General features: G+C 43.9%; 1 protein-coding gene across 6 annotated transcripts in view; it reads left to right on the plus strand.

Annotated features, from left to right (window-relative positions):
- map4k3a (mitogen-activated protein kinase kinase kinase kinase 3a) overlaps positions 1-21,112 on the plus strand; it is a 95,692-nt gene extending 74,580 nt beyond the window's left edge. For 5 of the 6 annotated variants that reach the window (XM_077015198.1, XM_077015287.1, XM_077015378.1 and 2 more), the window contains 16 exons: positions 3,727-3,778; positions 4,020-4,185; positions 10,260-10,372; positions 10,745-10,786; positions 10,890-10,974; positions 16,218-16,297; positions 16,519-16,579; positions 16,698-16,815; positions 16,957-17,015; positions 17,214-17,317; positions 19,461-19,632; positions 19,979-20,047; positions 20,313-20,405; positions 20,539-20,609; positions 20,792-20,847; positions 21,021-21,112. In XM_077015198.1, coding sequence (XP_076871313.1) covers positions 3,727-3,778; positions 4,020-4,185; positions 10,260-10,372; positions 10,745-10,786; positions 10,890-10,974; positions 16,218-16,297; positions 16,519-16,579; positions 16,698-16,815; positions 16,957-17,015; positions 17,214-17,317; positions 19,461-19,632; positions 19,979-20,047; positions 20,313-20,405; positions 20,539-20,609; positions 20,792-20,847; positions 21,021-21,108 — 1,429 coding nt within the window. In that variant the 3' untranslated portion in view covers positions 21,109-21,112. Of the gene's footprint in view, positions 1-3,726; positions 3,779-4,019; positions 4,186-10,259; positions 10,373-10,744; positions 10,787-10,889; positions 10,975-16,217; positions 16,298-16,518; positions 16,580-16,697; positions 16,816-16,956; positions 17,016-17,213; positions 17,318-19,460; positions 19,633-19,978; positions 20,048-20,312; positions 20,406-20,538; positions 20,610-20,791; positions 20,848-21,020 lie in introns of those variants that run through there. The other variant, XM_077015634.1, reaches the window with a different exon arrangement.
- The last annotated feature ends 713 nt before the right edge of the window (positions 21,113-21,825 follow it).

The raw sequence follows: 21,825 nt of genomic DNA on the forward strand, positions 1-21,825 counted from the left end.
AATTTCACAGACCTAGAATCTCGAAAGAGGCTGTGGTAATTCTCTATCACGAAGATGAAAATACTCGCCTGTGTTTTGACAAGAATCTCTCCGTGGCATAGAATTCACAGATGAGGTCTACATCCAGACCCATCTCTACAATTCACTGATGAGGTCTACATCCAGACCCATCTCTAGAATTCACTGATGAGGTCTACATCCAGACCCATCTCTAGAATTCACTGATGAGGTCTACATCCAGACCCATCTCTAGAATTCACTGATGAGGTCTACATCCAGACCCATCTCTAGAATTCACTGTTGAGGTCTACATCCAGACCCATCTCTAGAATTCACAGATGAGGTCTACATCCAGACCCAGACACATCCAGACCCATCTCTAGAATTCACTGATGAGGTCTACATCCAGACCCAGACACATCCAGACCCATCTCTAGAATTCACTGATGAGGTCTACATCCAGACCCAGACACATCCAGACCCATCTCTAGAATTCACTGATGAGGTCTACATCCAGACCCAGACACATCCAGACCCATCTCTAGAATTCACTGATCTACAGCAACATGTTCACATTACTTTAGCAAGATGGCAGAGCCTCAAACAAGTTTTAAAACAAAACAGCAATACTTGTACCTCCATCAAAATGTTATCAGAACCAATATCAGTGTATTACATTTAAATTCACATCAGCCAGCTTGCTGGCTAGCTAGTTATATTCATACTTTAAGGATATCCTCCACACAATGTTCTTATTTGACAACAACAACACAGAAAAGCGATGAGTTCTACCCTTTAACTCTACTCTCTGAGCAAAAAGAAAATCCCAGTTTTCCTGCCAAAAATATTATAAAATTATATTATATAATATTATAAAAAATTTACTACTGGGTGTTTATGTATGTAATGAATTCATTTGCTTTTAAAATTAAGTTAAAATTGTGATATTAAATGCAGATTATTGTAGTCTCTCAAATCCGCTTTAAAAAACAGTGTTGCTGTAAAAAAGGCTGAAATGCTGACGAGTGAAGGCGTAATTTATTCAGACGAGATTAGGGTTATGTTGGGAGGAGAAGGTAATGTAATTATTACCCACTCAAGTCCACCATGTCGGTCAGTTTTTTTAAGCTTATTAAATAACTGGTATAAATAAATCTTTAATGTTGTCTCGTCAGTAAATATTATCCTAACCTGTGGAAAATGAGTTTTCTCCAGCATGCTAAAGGAAGCATTTACTTGTTTTATATACAGTGACAGTTACTTACTGCCAAAACACTTCTTGTAGTTTTAAGTCAGTTCTACTACACTGTGTTCTAAATTATTATGCAAGTAATATTTTCTCAGATTTTCCAAAATTACCTATATGAATTGCAGTCATTGTAATTTTCCAGTCATCAACTATTAGAGTACAATTGAAAGGTTTTTCAATAAACTGCCAATGATCTCAGTATATTAAAAATAATAATAAAACACTCAAAATGCATGTTCCAAATTATTATGCACAGCAGTTTTCAACCTTTTCATTTTTATAAAGAACAAAAGAATGGTCATTTGTGAAATTATAAGCATTAGCAGGTTATTACAAACTGAAATCATACCGTTTTCAAGTCAAAACTTTAGTCTAGGTGGTGATACATTTGCACATAGGACCCCTTGTTCTAAAGGAGCTTCTGAACTCTCTCGTCCATTGAATTTTTCAGGTTTTGGATGGTATCTGCTACTATTGTTGTGCATGAGGACAGAATACCCTCCCAGGTTGCTCAGATGTGAATGTCCTCCCACCATCATAGACACTCCCGCCATCACAGACACTCCCTCCATCATAGACACTCCCTCCATCATAGACACTCCCTCCATCATAGACACTCCCACCATCACAGACACTCCCGCCATCACAGACACTCCCACCATCATAGACACTCCCACCATCATAGACACTCCCCCCATCATAGACACTCCCACCATCATAGACACTCCCGCCATCATAGACACTCCCGCCATCACAGACACTCCCGCCATCACAGACACTCCCGCCATCACAGACACTCCCGCCATCACAGACACTCCCGCCATCACAGACACTCCCGCCATCATAGACACTCCCGCCATCATAGACACTCCCGCCATCATAGACACTCCCGCCATCATAGACACTCCCACCATCATAGACACTCCCACCATCATAGACACTCCCACCATCATAGACACTCCCGCCATCACAGACACTCCCGCCATCACAGACACTCCCGCCATCACAGACACTCCCACCATCACAGACACTCCCACCATCACAGACACTCCCACCATCACAGACACTCCCCCATCATAGACACTCCCTCCATCATAGACACTCCCTCCATCACAGACACTCCCGCCATCACAGACACTCCCGCCATCACAGACACTCCCCCCATCACAGACACTCCCCCCATCACAGACACTCCCCCCATCATAGACACTCCCCCCATCATAGACACTCCCCCCATCATAGACACTCCCCCCATCACAGACACTCCCCCCATCACAGACACTCCCCCCATCACAGACACTCCCCCCATCACAGACACTCCTTCTGATGATGCTCCAGAAGTTCTCAGTGGGGTTGAGGTCAGGGGAGCATGGGGGCCACACCATAAGTTTGTCCCCTTTTATGCCCATAGCGGCCAGAGATGCAAAGGTGTTCTTTGCACCATGAGACGGTGCATTATCATGCATGAAAATGATCTTGCTGCAGAATGCACGGTTCTTCTTCTAGAACCATGGCAGGAAGTGCTGTTTGAGAAACTCCACATACATTATGGAGGTCATCTTTACACCTTCAGGGATCCTAAAGGGGCCGACAATCTCTCTCCCCATTATTCCAGCCTAAAACATTACTCCACCTCCTCCTTGTTGGCGCATAGCCTTGTTTGATTGGGGTGTCCATCAACCAGCCATCCTCCACTCCGTCCACCCTCCACTCCAGCCATCCCCCACTCCGTCCATCTGGACCATGGAGCGTTGTCCTGCTTCTTGTTGTTCGGGGGACGCTGGAGGCACCAGCAGCTTCAAAAACTTGTCTGCTGCTATGACGAGGCATTTCTGCAGCTGCTCTTTTAACCTGACGTAATTGCCTGTTGGAAAGAGTCCTAAACACTTTTTGCATAATAATTTGGAACACAGTGCACATGTTATATGCTACATGGCTAATTTTCAAACCCAAGGTAATGTTACTGTGATGTTACTTTATATATCAACATTTTGCATAGAAGCTGCATGTTGGATTATAGACAAACAAGCAAGGACATTAGCCCAAATTCCACCAAGACTCCAAACACTCAAGAGTTTTTATCATAAATTCCGCAAAGACCCCGACACTGTGAGAGTTATTATCCCAAATTCCACGTAACCTCCAAACTTATGTCATGCAAACTGGTCATAATCAGTTCTGTGTTAAAGTTTCTTTGGGGACATAAATCTTTATCGATCTTGTGAGACTTACATATATGATGTGATGTTTATTTAAACTAGCTCCACCTGAAGCATTAACACTCAGGGTAACCTGAAACAACTTTTGTCAATATGATGACTCGCTTGGTTGGTTGTTTCTTATCCTTTAATGTCCACACTGGAATCCTTTGCTGATGACATGCTTCGGTCATGCCGGTGCATGCTGAGAACACATTAACACCATCATTGGTGTTAGCAGTGTGGCTTTTTTCTCATAAGGTTCCTTATCTGTCACAGAATGAAAAGCTCTACGATTCGACCCAAAGAGCCCCCACCGTTGCCTCCAAAGGTAAGACACTGAGTGGCAATAATAACAAAAACCTGTGCAGTGCAGAAGAGAATTCATGGTTACAGTGAAAACTGAAATTGTTGGATTAGTAAGTGCAGATGCTATAATTGTTATCCAGTATGATAACCGGGCACAAACAGTTATATTCTAGGCGGCACTCTGCTAAACATTGTTTCAAATGCTTAAAACGATTCATTTAGTTTGGGCAATGTTCCTGCTAATCATGGCCTCTCATTTGCAGCCGAAAACCAGCGTGGGCCCCACTGAGAGCGCATCAGCTGAGCATGACGACCACCCAGGGACCATAAAGCGCTGCCCAGCGAGTCAGAGCCCAGGACGGTTCGCTGCTAATGTGCCGCCCAGACCTCCGCCCCCACGAATGGTCCAACACAAGATCAGCAGCTTAGGTGATTAGACTTCATCTTCAAGGTCATGAGTTCCTGTGATGACCAGGGGGGTTTGGAAAACGTAGTACCGTACGTTTAACAAAAGGTTCCAGGCCTTGCTGAAGGATGAAGAGAGAGACATGTAGAGTTGCCTTTCTCAGTTCAGTTAGCCCGCGTTTAATCTACCCATTCTTCACTTCACCTCCCTGCATCCAGTCACCTATTTACTGGAAACCTATTGGCCAGATCTCTAGAGTTACAAGAGCATAACATAAAAATACAACATCTAAGATCGTTTTAAAGAAATCATTAAAAATTTAATTAAGATGTCATTTCAAACACTGACCAGTATTTCATATAGATCCATTTCCTTTATTTTAAGCAGGTAAATGTTCAAGAAATAATGACATCTATGATATAATGTCTAATGCTGGAAATCACAAGTAGACAGTAAAAGGGGAAGTGTGTGAGTCTCCGTGTGTGAGACAGTAAAAGGGGACGTGTGTGAGTCTCCGTGTGTGAGACAGTAAAAGGGGAAGTGTGTGAGTCTCCGTGTGTGAGACAGTAAAAGGGGACGTGTGTGAGTCTCCGTGTGTGAGACAGTAAAAGGGGAAGTGTGTGAGTCTCCGTGTGTGAGACAGTAAAAGGGGAAGTGTGTGAGTCTCCGTGTGTGAGACAGTAAAAGGGGACGTGTGTGAGTCTCCGTGTGTGAGACAGTAAAAGGGTAAGTGTGTGAGTCTCCGTGTGTGAGACAGTAAAAGGGGACGTGTGTGAGTCTCCGTGTGTGAGACAGTAAAAGGGGACGTGTGTGAGTCTCCGTGTGTGAGACAGTAAAAGGGGACGTGTGTGAGTCTCCGTGTGTGAGACAGTAAAAGGAGAAGTGTATGAGTCTCCGTGTGTGAGACAGTAAAAGGGGAAGTGTGTGAGTCTCCGTGTGTGAGACAGTAAAAGGGGAAGTGTGTGAGTCTTCGTATGTGAGACAGTAAAAGGGGACGTGTGTGAGTCTCCGTGTGTGAGACAGTAAAAGGGGAAGTGTGTGAGTCTCCGTGTGTGAGACAGTAAAAGGGGAAGTGTGTGAGTCTCCGTGTGTGAGACAGTAAAAGGGTAAGTGTGTGAGTCTCCGTGTGTGAGACAGTAAAAGGGGACGTGTGTGAGTCTCCGTGTGTGAGACAGTAAAAGGGGACGTGTGTGAGTCTCCGTATGTGAGACAGTAAAAGGGGACGTGTGTGAGTCTCCGTGTGTGAGACAGTAAAAGGGGACGTGTGTGAGTCTCCGTGTGTGAGACAGTAAAAGGGTAAGTGTGTGAGTCTCCGTGTGTGAGACAGTAAAAGGGCACGTGTGTGAGTCTCCGTGTGTGAGACAGTAAAAGGGGACGTGTGTGAGTCTCCGTGTGTGAGACAGTAAAAGGGGACGTGTGTGAGTCTCCGTGTGTGAGACAGTAAAAGGAGAAGTGTATGAGTCTCCGTGTGTGAGACAGTAAAAGGGGAAGTGTGTGAGTCTCCGTGTGTGAGACAGTAAAAGGGGAAGTGTGTGAGTCTCCGTGTGTGAGACAGTAAAAGGGGACGTGTGTGAGTCTCCGTGTGTGAGACAGTAAAAGGGGAAGTGTGTGAGTCTCCGTATGTGAGACAGTAAAAGGGGAAGTGTGCGAGTCTCCGTGTGTGAGACAGTAAAAGGGGAAGTGTGTGAGTCTCCGTGTGTGAGACAGTAAAAGGGTAAGTGTGCGAGTCTCCGTGTGTGAGACAGTAAAAGGGGACGTGTGTGAGTCTCCGTGTGTGAGACAGTAAAAGGGGACGTGTGTGAGTCTCCGTGTGTGAGACAGTAAAAGGGGACGTGTGTGAGTCTCCGTGTGTGAGACAGTAAAAGGGGACGTGTGTGAGTCTCCGTGTGTGAGACAGTAAAAGGAGAAGTGTATGAGTCTCCGTGTGTGAGACAGTAAAAGGGGAAGTGTGTGAGTCTCCGTGTGTGAGACAGTAAAAGGGGAAGTGTGTGAGTCTTCGTATGTGAGACAGTAAAAGGGGAAGTGTGTGAGTCTCCGTGTGTGAGACAGTAAAAGGGGACGTGTGTGAGTCTCCGTGTGTGAGACAGTAAAAGGGGAAGTGTGTGATCCTCCGTGTGTGAGACAGTAAAAGGGGACGTGTGTGAGTCTCCGTGTGTGAGACAGTAAAAGGGGAAGTGTGTGAGTCTCCGTATGTGAGACAGTAAAAGGGGAAGTGTGTGAGTCTCCGTGTGTGAGACAGTAAAAGGGGACGTGTGTGAGTCTCCGTGTGTGAGACAGTAAAAGGGGAAGTGTGTGAGCCTCCGTGTGAGCCCCCAAGCCTACACACCTTGGCCTCTGATGAAGTCCCAGCAGTGGTGTTCCTGTCACACACCCATCGTTATTGTAAGACTGACATTAAAATCGGCACAACTACGATATTTTGAACATTGAAAATGCAAGATAACCACAGGATTAAGTTCCCAAAGCATCTTTTACAGGCTAAATATGACTGTAAAAGAAACAAAGACCACACTGAGGGCATCAAGCACAATTACCTCAGTCAACCTCACCCTCCACCCTTAAATCTCACCCCCCGTATCACCCATCAACCTCACCCCCGTATCACCCATCAACCTCACCCCCCATCTCACCCATCAACCTCACCCCGTATCACCCATCAACCTCACCCCCCATCTCACCCATCAACCTCACCCCCCGTCTCACCCATCAACCTCACCCCTGTCTCACCCATCAACCTCACCCCCCATCTCACCCATCAACCTCACCCCGTATCACCCATCAACCTCACCCCGTATCACCCATCAACCTCACCCCCCATCTCACCCATCAACCTCACCCCCCGTCTCACCCATCAACCTCACCCCTGTCTCACCCATCAACCTCACCCTCCATCCATCAACCTCACCCCCGTCTCACCCATCAGCCTCACCCATCAACCTCACCCCGTCTCACCCATCAACCTCACCCTCCATCCATCAACCTCACCCCCCGTCTCACCCATCAACCTCACCAAACTCATTTAAATATGATTGCCTGTTTCAATAAGTACTTATCTGAAGATAATTTGTTGTTGGTATGTGCCCTTTTTGAGGGGTCTGGCAATTCTGGAAGATTTCAGGATTTTAAATAACTACACATGCATGGAATTTAAGAGGAACAGTTTGGAGCAATAAAAAGCATCACAGTTAATCTGCAGGCAAGAAGGACTTGTTAATGAGAGAGGTCAAACAGCAATGACTGCACCGGACAAGCTGTTCTAAAACCTACCAGCAGCTCATATAAGTCCTTTTTACAATCAAAGTAACATGTTGAAACCTGAGTCACATGGCCTACAAGAGCAAAATACCACATCAGGTTCTGCCTCTGAAACGCACAAACCCGAATCTCAGGATAAAGTGGAGATAAACTCACCTAAACTAGAATTTGAAGATAGAAAAACATTGCCTGGTCTGATGAATCTCGATTTCTGCTGCAACATGCAGTTGGTGAGGTTGGAAATTGGCACAAGCTGCACAAATCCATGAATCCAACCTGTCTGGTGTCGACGGTTGAGGCTGCTGTGGCTGGTTTAATATGGAGAATGTTTTGTCTGGCACACATAATACTCCCTAATACCAATTAAGCTTCATTTGAATAATGGCTAAAATGGATATGAACAACAAAGCACCATGTCGTGAAGCTCTATCATCTCAAACATCTTATCACCTTCATTTATATGATAAAAATGTTTTATTTATATAGCACCTTTCATAAACCCATGGTCACTTTACAAAACAACATTTTAAAGACAAAAGTACTGTTCAACAAGATTGTAAGATAGAAACTTGGAGGATAGAAAGAATAATTTCCTAGGGAGAGGGGTAGAGAATTTCATTTTAGGTCCTGTAGCACTGAAGGGTATACCACCCACAGAAGAGACTTTAGTACGTTTAGACTGCAGGTAGACAGCTGTTGGACGATCTGAGTGGGTTGTATGAACAGAGGCGTGTTCCCAAAGATAAGCTAAGGCTTGCCCACGAAGGCTTGTGAAGGTAGCGAAGAGTGTTTTGTACTGGATATGTGACAACCAGTAACTAGTGCACCTCTCTAAGAATAGGGAGATTTTTTTGCTGTAGGCAATTGATGTAGCTTCTGAGCTTTGGATAAACTGAAATGTGTTCAGGATTTTGGCTTGAGCACCAATAGAAACGGAGTTACAGTAATCAATGTGGAAAAAAAAGCATGAAGCAGGAGTTTTGTCATCACTAATGGCTTTTACACATTATGTGATGGCATTTAGTGAGTACGGTAGGACTTGGTGTGGACTCAGGCCTGGTGTGGACTCAGGAGACCTGCTCTGCAATTGGTTACCAAGTGTGAAGAGCAGGAGTGAAAGTGTGGAACTGGAAGCAGTGTTGACCACTAATTATTTGATGCAGTTGTCACAGAATTGTCACTAAAGTCCCACAAACAGGTGGATTTATTATTTGAGAGACATTAAAAGCAACTGTGATAGTAATGCTATGACCATCCAAATGAGTTCAGTATACTTGGATACAATTTCTGATTTTCAGCCCTTCCTCTATTTGTGTGCCTCTTTGCCCCTTGGGTGTGACTGACGAGGAGTAGTGGTTGAAATCTCCTGTGAAATGGGACAACCCTTCCAGAGCCCAATATGTCACGAGTAGTCAACGATGGTTGTTTTTGCCAAACATTTCCAATATTTCCTGCTGTGATGAAATCTTTTGTGGGGGCTGTTGTAGGCTTTGCGGGTGTCTGCAGGTGTTTTTCGAACTTTAATTTCACGCATCACTCGATCACTAAATAAAACAATTTGGAGTGTCATGTGCTTTCAGGGACAGAATGTCATACACAAATCTGCAATAACAATGTAAAGTTGACTACACTAGCTACCATCAGCAGATTGCTAGCTACTCTTTTAATACTTGTTATAAAGAAAACGACCATAATACATTAAACTAAGATAATACACTGGTTTTCATATTTTCAAGTCTTTATTAATGGCCTAAAAACATTTGAGAGTTTATTTGATTGATTCAACAGCCATATTGTCAGTGATTCACAAGACATTCTGGGAAATGTACCCCTCTATCCCCACAAGATACACCACCCGCACGATACACCACCCGCACGATACACCACCCGCACGATACACCACCCGCACGATACACCACCCGCACGACACACCACCCGCACGACACACCACCCGCACGACAGACCACCCGCACGACAGACCACCCGCACGACAGACCACCCGCACGATACACCACCCGCACGACACACCACCCGCACGACACAGCACCCGCACGACACACCACCCGCACGACACACCACCCGCACGACAGACCACCCGCACGACAGACCACCCGCACGACACAGCACCCGCACGACACAGCACCCGCACGACACAGCACCCGCACGACACAGCACCCGCACGACACACCACCCGCACGACACAGCACCCGCACGACACACCACCCGCACGACACACCACCCATAAGTGCGACCAAGCTAAAGTGAAGGATGTGGCTAAGTGATGGATGGCAAGAGGGAAATGGGACATTTTGCCATTTTATTTATTTCTCATTCTGGTTCTTTTATTGTGAGTGGAGCAGGTTTCTCCTCTTCTGTCCCAGTGTTATAGTGGCTGATAAATCCTAAACATCAAGACTCAAATAAACACAACTGGCTAAGATTTCACCTATAAACATCTCGTTTATGGTTCTGGTCACGCTTGCATTTCATGCAAATGTTCAAATGCCATCGCAACTTTTCCACTACATGCAGTGGCATCACCCAGTACATTATAACTACAGTAAAGTGTTATAATCCTATGATTATATGAATCCTGCTAATTCTTGTAGCACAAATGTAGCCCATCTGTTGGTTGTGTGTTTTGATTTCTGGAAATTAGACTGTAAATTATTGTTTTTTTTAAGCAATTGTATGATTGCAGAACAGCCTATGTATGTATGTATTTACTATATATTTATTTTATTTTTCGGAGTACTTCAGGACTCTTTTAGGCAAGTGTTCCTAGGTCAGCACTTAAGAGCAGTGCGTACCTGCCTTGTGAAACTGACTCTTTGACCCACAGGAAATGGGGTCGGTGTGTGTGAAGGGAGGGAAGAGGGCGAATCAGCCTCTGCACAGAAGTCCGTCACACCCTCCACCGTTCCTACGGCCCGCGTAGACAAAAAGGACATTCCGGTAAATGGCCCCGCTATTCGCACACATAAACAACGATGATGGAAACTGGTCTGCTGCATCATGAAATCCAGAAACGGTGTGTAACCTCCATCTCAGGTGTGTTTAGAAGTGTAGAAACGATGGACCAGTTCTACGTGACGTATTATTGCTGCGCTTCGTTTGTTTCTGCAAAACATAATTCTATTCTGTGTTTTAACCAAATAAAATTAGTTGGGGTGGCATTGTGGAGCCCACATTGATCTTTACTCATGGACTGCAACAGCATGTTAATGTACTGTAGACTTGGACCTAATCTTTATCAATCTAAAATTAATTCATCATTTAACACTATTTTCGGGTGTTCCTTGCTTTTCTCTGTTTCCATTTACATAGAAACCACTCAGCAATGGACTCCCCCCAACCCCTAAAGTTCATGTAAGTTTTGGGTCATGTAGTCTTGTCGGTCAGAAGAGTCTTTTCAATCACTGGACATGTTTTTCTGTTTTTTGAGTCCCGTGTTTCTTTTGTTTATGAACAGATGGGAGCGTGCTTCTCCAAAGTCTTCAACGGCTGCCCACTAAAGATTCATTGTGCTACTTCCTGGATAAATCCAGACACAAGAGGTACAGTAATCCTAACGGACACAAGAAATACAATAACTCTAAACCAGACTCAGGAGGTAACCCAGATTTTACCCTAACCCAGGCACATTAAGTGCAGTAACCCAGATATAACCCTAACCCAGACACAGGAGGTGCAGTAAGTCTGACCTTACTCAACCCCACACACAGGAGGTGCAGTATGTCTGATCTTACTCAACCCCACACACAGGAGGTGCAGTAACCCAGATAAAACTCTAACCCAGACACAGGAGGTGCAGTAAGTCTGATCTTACTCAACCCCACACACAGGAGGTGCAGTATGTCTGATCTTACTCATCCCCACACACAGGAGGTGCAGTAACCCAGATAAAACTCTAACCCAGACACAGGAGGTGCAGTAAGTCTGATCTTACTCAACCCCACACACAAGAGGTGCAGTATGTCTGATCTTACTCAACCCCACACACAGGAGGTGCAGTAACCCAGATAAAACTCTAACCCAGACACAGGAGGTGCAGTATGTCTGATCTTACTCAACCCCAGACACAGGAGGTGCAGTAACCCAGACATAACCCTAACCCAGACACAAGAGGTGCAGTATGTCTGATCTTACTCAACCCCACACACAGGAGGTGCAGTATGTCTGATCTTACTCAACCCCACACACAGGAGGTGCAGTAACCCAGATAAAACTCTAACCCAGACACAGGAGGTGCAGTAAGTCTGATCTTACTCAACCCCACACACAGGAGGTGCAGTATGTCTGATCTTACTCATCCCCACACACAGGAGGTGCAGTAACCCAGATAAAACTCTAACCCAGACACAGGAGGTGCAGTAAGTCTGATCTTACTCAACCCCACACACAAGAGGTGCAGTATGTCTGATCTTACTCAACCCCACACACAGGAGGTGCAGTAACCCAGATAAAACTCTAACCCAGACACAGGAGGTGCAGTAAGTCTGATCTTACTCAACCCCACACACAGGAGGTGCAGTATGTCTGATCTTACTCATCCCCACACACAGGAGGTGCAGTAACCCAGATAAAACTCTAACCCAGACACAGGAGGTGCAGTAAGTCTGATCTTACTCAACCCCACACACAAGAGGTGCAGTATGTCTGATCTTACTCAACCCCACACACAGGAGGTGCAGTAACCCAGATAAAACTCTAACCCAGACACAGGAGGTGCAGTAAGTCTGATCTTACTCAACCCCACACACAGGAGGTGCAGTATGTCTGATCTTACTCATCCCCACACACAGGAGGTGCAGTAACCCAGATAAAACTCTAACCCAGACACAAGAGGTGCAGTATGTCTGATCTTACTCAACCCCACACACAGGAGGTGCAGTAACCCAGATAAAACTCTAACCCAGACACAGGAGGTGCAGTAAGTCTGATCTTACTCAACCCCACACACAAGAGGTGCAGTATGTCTGATCTTACTCAACCCCACACACAGGAGGTGCAGTAACCCAGATAAAACTCTAACCCAGACACAGGAGGTGCAGTATGTCTGATCTTACTCAACCCCACACACAGGAGGTGCAGTAACCCAGATATAACTCTAACCCAGACACAGGAGGTGCAGTAAGTCTGATCTTACTCAACCCCACACACAGGAGGTGCAGTAAGTCTGATCTTACTCAACCCCACACACAGGAGGTGCAGTATGTCTGATCTTACTCAACCCCACACACAGGAGGTGCAGTAACCCAGATATAACTCTAACCCAGACACAGGAGGTGCAGTAAGTCTGATCTTACTCAACCCCACACACAGGAGGTGCAGTAAGTCTGATCTTACTCAACCCCACACACCAGAGGTGCAGTATGTCTGATCTTACTCAACCCCACACACAGGAGGTGCAGTAACCCAGATAAAACTCTAACCCAGACACAGGAGTTGCAGTATGTCTGATCTTACTCAACCCCACACACAGGAGGTGCAGTATGTCTGATCTTACTCAACCCCACACACAGGAGGTGCAGTAACCCAGATAAAACTCTAACCCAGACACAGGAGTTGCAGTATGTCTGATCTTACTCAACTCCACACACAGGAGGTGCAGTATGTCTGATCTTACTCAACCCCAGTCATAGAGCTACACCTGGTGGCATTTTGCTGCATCAACATCAGTTTTGCAATCATGAAGGTTCTACCCTGCTATGCTAGCTTCGTTCAGCACAGAGCATTGCAATTTGGAAACAGCACTGTCCTGAATAACACTGTCCTGAATAACACTGTCCTGAATAACACTGGTTTGATGTACAACAAGAGTTAAGTGCAGTGTACATCTTTACTTACAGAGCTGAAGCAAGGCTAATAATGTTGATACTGTAGCTGAGTTACAGGTGTTAGAGATGAGCAGCAGAAGGGCATTTCTACACATAATGGGTGTCTAGGTAACGAGAAATCAGAAGTGAGCGCAAACTAATTTGTTTGACGAATCGGTGTCACGAAATGACACCGCCTTCATAATACATGTCTCTAATCAATCAATCAATCAAATTTTATTTATATAGCGCTTTTTACAACAGTTGTTGTCACAAAGCAGCTTTACAAGTGCCGAGTCCTAGCCCCCAGTGAGCAAGCCAAAGGCGACAGTGGCAAGGAAAAACTCCCTAGTTTTTTTGCATGAGGAAGAAACCTTGAGAGGAACCAAGACTCAGGGGGGGAACCCATCCTCCTCTGGCCGACACCGGTCACCATGACAACAACAATAATATAGACAGAATGTAGACAGAATGTAAAAGATGCAATAATGTCCATTTAGACCGAAAAATATGTAATAATGTCCATCATGGTGTAGGCATCCGGTTAGGCAGGAGGTGGCCGGCCAGGATGGATCGCTTGTCTCTCCTCATCTCATTATTCCTCAAGCAGGCGGGCAGCCATGTGGAGAAATGAAACAGGGAAAATTAGCTCTGTATGAGGACATATACAGGACAGGTAAAATTATAAACATTTCTGGAGTGTGGCAGCAACTCCGGCACTAAGTTAAATTATTACAGCCTAGCTAAAAAAAGGCAGAACCAGAAGGTAACATAGGCTTGGGGGCATTCTGAGACAATGGCATCCGTCCACTGCACTGTCAACAAACTTGAGTGACCACGAGCAGTGACAGGATGACAGCACCAGCACCCCAGTCTACCATAAAACCCTTCGTCTATGAACCCCTGGATCTGTACCTTTATCTAAGGGGGATATTAATTATCAAACGCTAGACTAAATAAGTGGGTTTTCAACCTAGATTTAAAGATTGTGACTGTGTCAGAGTCCCGGACACATTTAGGAAGATTATTCCAAAGCTGGGGGGCCTTATAAGAAAAGGCTCTTCCCCCTGCTGTTACCTTGTTAATTTGTGGAACTAATAACAGACCAGCACCCTGTGATCTTAGTTGACGTGGGGGTTCATAATAGGAAATAAGTTCCTGGAGGTATTCAGGAGCAAGCCCGTGTAGTGCTTTATATGCTAATAATAGAATTTTAAAATCAATACGAAATTTAACTGGGAGCCAATGCAGGGCTGATAGGACTGGTCTAATATGCTGAAATTTTCTAGTTCTGGTCAGAACTCTAGCTGCGGCATTTTGAACTACTTGAAGTTTATTTAGATTCCTATTTGAACATCCTGACAGTAGTGAATTGCAGTAGTCTAGTCTAGAGCTAACAAAGGCGTGCACCAATTTTTCTGCATCATCCTGTGATAATGCATTTCTTAATTTGGCAATGTTGCGGAGATGTAGAAAAGCTATCCTAGTAGTATGATCTATATATTTATCAAATGATAGGTCGGAGTCGAGTATGACGCCTAGGTTTTTGGCTACTGTGCCAGGTGTAATGGGATAGTCTGCAAGATTAAGCATTAAGTTTGGAATTTTCTGTCTTGCGGCCTTAGGGCCCACAAGGAGAACTTCTGTTTTGTCCTCATTTAATTGTAGGAAGTTTAGAGACATCCAGCATTTAATATCTCTTACACAGGCCTCAATTTTTCCTAAACTGAGTTTGTCATCGGGTTTGGCTGATATGTAAAGTTGAGTGTCATCCGCATAGCAGTGAAAATTGACACCATGTTTGTTTATAACTGTGCCCAATGGTAGCATATATAATGTAAATAATAGTGGTCCTAAGATGGAGCCTTGCGGGACCCCATATTTAACCATTGTACGTTTGGATGAAATATTATTGAGCTCTACAAACTGATAGCGATTTGTTAAGTAAGACTGAAACCATGAAAGGGCTGTGCCTGAGACTCCAACCCAGCGTTCTAACCTTTCTAGCAAGATCCTATGATCAATTGTGTCGAAAGCTGCACTAAGATCAAGAAGCACTAACAGTGATACATAGCCTTGATCTGATGCAAGGAGGAGATCATTTGTTACTTTAACTAATGCTGTTTCAGTACTGTGATGGGGCCTAAAACCAGATTGGAACTTTTCAAATGTGTTATTCCTATGCAGATATAGGCATAATTGCTGGGCAACAGCTTTTTCTATGATCTTAGATATAAATGATGTGTTTGAAATGGGTCTATAATTAGATAGCACAGTCGGATCAAGATTTGGTTTCTTGATCAGAGGTTTGATAATTGCTAATTTACATGATTTGGGCATGTGACCTATTGTAATGGATGAGTTAACTATAGTTAGAAGAGGTTCAGTTACAGCTGGTAATACCTCTTTTAATAACTTTGAGGGAACTGAGTCTAATGTGCAGGTAGTACAATTTAAGGAAGAAATTATTTTCTCTAATTCTGATTTTGGGAGTGGATGAAAAGCATCAAGTTTTTCTCCCGGTATGTAATTTAAATCAATATCAACCAAACCAGATGACATACCAGTTGTATTGCTAATAAAGGGTTTTATATTTTGTCTAATATTCTCTATTTTATTATCAAAGAAATCTATAAATACATTACTAGTGAGGTTTATTGGAATCTGAGGTTCTGTGCCTGCTTGATTTTTTGTAAGTTTAGAAATAGTATTAAAAAGAAATCTAGGATTGTTTTTATTTTTCTCTATCAGTGAGGCTAAGTATGCTGAGCGTGTTTTAGTGATGTAATGTAATGTAAATGTTGAGTATATACAATTTAGACAATAATGGAGCCCGAGGACAAGTTCAGTACAACAGTAGGTGTGTTGGTCCTGTGTTAATAAAAACCCGTGTTAATAAAAGCTGGGTTAATTAAAAGCTATGTTAATAAATTCGAACACAACAGCGTATGGGGCTACATTCTTTAATGGTGTCATTTCAGATCAGTATCTGATCTTTGGCGCAGAGGAAGGAATCTACACGTTAAATCTCAACGAACTTCACGAGACATCCATGGAGCAGGTGCAAACGTTTGGGCTATTCCAACGCGATTTGGTGTTTTCTAACTACAGTCATCTATATTTGACTTTAAATGTGCACTCAAATGTGTACTGTTTCCTGTATGCTGATAATACATGCTGTGTTGTTGATGTTTCCACTACATGTCATGCTGTTTATATTTGGTTGATATGTGTTCATGGTTTAGTCACACACTGTTCATCTGTTTATTTTTTAATCCTCAGCTGTTTCCCCGCCGGTGTACGTGGCTGTATGTGATGAACAACACATTACTATCAATATCGGGTATGTCATCCTCCAGAACCCCCAGATACCTGTTGCAGCTTTTGCTGGGGTGTATCCCTTGTGTGTGTGGGTGTATCGGCCTGTATTGCAGGTGTTATGTGTAACCCCGTTTCCCCAGGCAAAGCGTCCCAGCTGTATTCTCACAGCCTGTCGGGACTGTTTGAGCACGCTCGGCACATGCAGAAACTCCCAGTTGCCATACCGACTCATAAACTGCCAGACAAAATGATTCCCAGGTAAAAGTTGGTTCTTTCCCTGCGTGATGGCAGGTGTGTGCTCATCCTTGTTCGTCACTGATGGTGCCTGTCTGTCTCATGGTGCCTCTGTCTCTCATGTGAGATTCAGTTAACTCTAAGTATCTTCTTTCTCCCTCATAGGAAGTTCTCAGTGTCCAATAAGATCCCAGACACTAAAGGATGTCAGAAGTGCTGTGTAGGTGGGCTGGTCTACTGCTTCAGATTGCACTTCTCAAATTTACTAGCCAGTCTGAGCTACATAGATATTTAAACTCTCAGATTAGATCCTTGTCTGTGTCTAAACACTTGTTTACACCTAAATCATGTTTTAGTATGTATGGTTAGAAAAGAATACGTCTAGGAGAGGTGTTTGTATAACTCGAGCATTTCTGTGGCAGTGAGGAACCCATACACGGGACACAAGTACCTGTGTGGAGCGTTACAGACCAGCGTGGTCCTGCTGGAGTGGGTGGAACCCATGCAGAAGTTCATGCTGGTGAAGGTAAGATCAGTCCGTAAGTGTACAACACGCCTCTCCAACGTTTGGGCTGGGTGTCAGCTTAGAACAATTTAAGGAAAGAAGAAACATTTTAAATGAGACTCGTGCATACTGAATTTAGGATGAACACTGTCTAAAGTATGTAGTTCCAAAATACTGTAAAGATTATGCAGGACAGATTTTGTTTTTGTTTGGTTTTTATTCTGTACTGTAAAATCACAGCGGCGGCCTAAAGAAAAACATGTGAAAAACCTAATAAATAAATAAATAAGCAAGCAGTTTGGCACCATCGGGTTTCCAAGTGTCTGAATACTTGTCAGACTTTCGTAGCGCCACTCAAACTGGAAAGTGACGCGGAGACACGTGTGTGTTACAATGAGACTCCTGCATAATGGAGTGTGTGGAAGGACTGGCTGGTGAATATTTTGTGAATATTATTATGTGTCTGTTTTTTGCATAAAATGTGATTTATTTTTACTGATGTTTTTGAAAAATAGTAATATGAATTAAATTATATGTTTATTGGATTTAAATCTTTGAGAGACTGATGAGATATGCTGGAAATTAAGCCACAGGGGGCTTTAAATGTGATAGGCAAGAGTTGACTGAGGTGATTAAGTAATTAATTATCATAAATTGCAGAATAAGGAACTGCTTTATGCTAATGTTCTTTTCTGTGAACTACAGAAAGCTTAAAGGCCACAGAGCAACAACTCAGTAACACTAGTACTCAAAGCAACCACTCAGTAACACTAGTACTCAGAGCAACCACTCAGTAAGACTAGTACTCAGAGCAACCACTCAGTAACACTAGTACTCACAGAGCAACCACTCAGTAACACTAGTACTCGGAGCAACCACTCAGTAACACAGGTACTCACAGAGCAACCACTCAGTAACACAGGTACTCACAGAGCAACCACTCAGTAACACTAGTACTCACAGAGCAACCACTCAGTAACATTAGTACTCAAAGCAACCACTCACTAACACTAGTACTCAAAGCAACCACTCAGTAACACTAGTACTCAGAGCAACCACTCAGTAACACTAGTACTCACAGAGCAACCACTCAGTAACACTAGTACTCAAAGCAACCACTCAGTAACACTAGTACTCGGAGCAACCACTCAGTAACACAGGTACTCACAGAGCAACCACTCAGTAACACAGGTACTCACAGAGCAACCACTCAGTAACACTAGTACTCAAAGCAACCACTCAGTAACACTAGTACTCGGAGCATCCACTCAGTAACACAGGTACTCACAGAGCAACCACTCAGTAACACAGGTACTCACAGAGCAACCACTCAGTAACACTAGTACTCAAAGCAATCACTCAGTAACACTAGTACTCGGAGCAACCATTTAGTAACACTAGTACTCAAAGGAGGTGTAACACATGACCTAATCCTAGAGACTAATAATAGAGACATAATCCTAAACCTTTTGGGGAAGACATTTCCTTTTACACTGGCCATATTATAAGCATTCAAATGTCATGGTTGATATACTTGTGTCCAACAGTATCAGAAGATAAACCAGGACAAGTAGTAATACACCAGTCACATCCACAACTAATAATTGTGCACTGGTGCTTCAAAGAACCAGATTAAAATATTCGTGAAAACGTAGATGTGTGAATTGTGCTGAGTGAGGAAATGTATTTAGTCAAAATCTAATAAATGGTAAATGATAATTCCATAGTTAATCTAGATGGTACTGAATCACGCACAGAGGTGGGTGGCCTACAGGGAAAACCAGCCCCACAAGTTTATTTGATCACTTACAGCCTGCTGCTAAGTTTTGAATAGTTATTAAGTTTAGTAGTGATGATAACACATTTTATTGACTCTTTCCTGACAAATCAGTCTGGTAAGTGTCTGTAATGTCCCATACTTCAGTAAACTGTAACAAACACAAATATGTAAAACAAAGAATTTTTATTATTGTTTGTTCCTTCAAACCAGGAAAACTCTTTTTGGCATAAATGACCATAAATTAAAGTTGATAACAACCATTAAAAACATGGAAATACACAGTCTACGCCCTCATAGTTACTACTGTTTAATTTTACACATGCATATGTAATTCAAAATGACCCTAGTTGGTTGGAAGTCTCAGTACCTGTTTACTGTGTGAAGAACATAGATTTCCCGTTGCCCTGCCCCCTGGAGGTGTTTGAGATGCTGGTGGTTCCAGAGCACCAGTACCCCCTCATCTGCATGGCAGTCGCCAAAGGCACCGAGCTCAACCAGGTGGTGCGCTTTGAGACCCTCAACCCCAACTCCACCTCTTCGTGGTTCACCGAATCTGGTAAATTAATCGCTGCTTTCTCACAAAAACAAAGTGCTAAATATACTTTATCTGATGGTTTGAGTTAGTATTAAATATACGTTATCTGATGGTTTGAGTTAGTATTAAATATACGTTATCTGATGATTTGAGTTAGTATTAAATATGTGGCACACAGCTGTCACTGTCACTGAAGTCGTGTGAGACTGCTAATTAAATTTCTTGGTCTGGTATGTTCTGTCCTAATAAATATGGAACTCATTCTACGTGTAGGGTTTGTAGTTATTAATAAGATTTATCAAAACAATGCAAAAATGGTTCCTAGATGTTTATTAGTGTTTGTTGTGTGTTTTGGTTATTATCTCAGATGCTCCTCAGAGCTGCGTGATTCACGTGACTCAGCTGGAGAGAGACACCATCTTAGTTTGCCTGGACCGTGAGTTCACAACACCACCATTCAATGTAACCAAATTAAGTTTCATGCATACTGCATGCTGTGTTTTGGCCTCTTTTGATTGGACGGACCCCTGCGCACGTATGCACCAATCCCCACGCAGCTCCAGGGGTCGCAAGGGCACATTAAAGAACACGAATCCTCGGGAGATATGTGATGCTTTTGACCTGTTCCGTGAGAAAGAGCGGAGGTGGACTCGGGCCTCTGTCTGATCTATCTGTCTGATCTATCTGTCTGATCCCCACAGGATGTATCAAGATAGTCAATCTGCAGGGCCGGTTGAAGTCCAGCAGAAAGCTCTCATCAGAGCTGACCTTTAATTTTCAGATCGAGGCAATAGGTAAGAACACCATATTCAACAAAATTCTGTGTTTTTTTTTTGTTTGCTTGTTTTTTGTACTGATAGTCTATAAGCATAAGGTGTGTTTCTATTCATCACCTTCCTTCTCTCTCTCAACCTGCGTCCTGTTCAGTGTGTCTGCAGGACAGTGTTTTGGCATTCTGGAGGCACGGTATGCAGGGACGGAGTTTTAAATCTAATGAGGTAAGTCACGTGTCTGCTCTCGGGTTTTTATTATTAGGCCAAATGCCCTCCACCAACTAGCTGGCTCCGCCCCATCGTATGGCTCCGCCCCATCATATGACAACTACAATTGTGAGGACTCAGTAAGATGCTCAGTGTCACACTAATGAATCTATGAGTCTATGTCTCCGTGTCTCACACAGGTAACACAGGAGATTTCTGACAGCACAAGAATTTTCAGGTTACTGGGCTCTGATAGGTGAGTCACTGGCAGTCACATGTAGCCTGGGGTATTATGGTCTGGAAGTTCTGATGTGATGCTCCTATTGTGTATCATGCAGTGAGCTGTGTGTGTGTGTGTGTGTGTGTGTGTGTGTGTGTGCGTGTGCGTGTGCGTGTGTGTGTGTGTGACCTGTGTTTAATCTGGAACAGAGTGGTGGTTCTGGAGAGCCGACCGACCGACAATCCCACAGCACACAGCAATCTGTATATCCTCGCCGGCCACGAGAACAGTTACTGAGCACGGCATGCTGGGAAAAAAACATACTAGACACCGTGTTGTCACATGAAGGGGAGCGTGATGTGACAGGAGCTGAAGTTTGACGTTACATGAGTGGCAGCTGGAGACACAACCATGCTCGCGGAGGGCCAGTGAGAGCCACACAGATACCTCCCCTGTTCCTGTAGCCACAGTGGCCAAGCAAGCTTACACTGTGACTGGTTCAGACTGCAAAACACTATATAGCCTCTGCTGTAATATCTGGTGGATGTTACTTCCATCTCTGATGGAACTCACCAAGTCCAGCTAGTCAGTTGTCACATCTACACACTAGCGTAAAATGTGCTGGTTATGAATTTCAGCAAGAGAAAAATGCCAGCTGTGCACCATCCGAATGGAAAGGGTGGCGTGTAATCGCAGTCTTCAGCTCAGCACCACCCAAAAGGTGGGGACAATCTCAGTCCTCAACCCAGCACCATCCAAAGGTTGGGGAGTAATCTCAGTCCCTGGCCACACTACGTTACACACCACGCATACTACATACTCAACAAGCACTACATTACACACTACGTTACACACCACACATGCTACATACTCAACAAGCACTACATTACACACTACGTTACACACCACGCATACTACATACTCAACAAGCACTACATTACATACTATGTTACACACCACGCATACTACATACTCATCATACACTGTTACATACTACATGTACTACATACCACA

The sequence above is a fragment of the Brachyhypopomus gauderio genome, chromosome 1 (assembly GCF_052324685.1).
Source record: "Brachyhypopomus gauderio isolate BG-103 chromosome 1, BGAUD_0.2, whole genome shotgun sequence".
Classification (NCBI taxonomy): domain Eukaryota; kingdom Metazoa; phylum Chordata; class Actinopteri; order Gymnotiformes; family Hypopomidae; genus Brachyhypopomus; species Brachyhypopomus gauderio.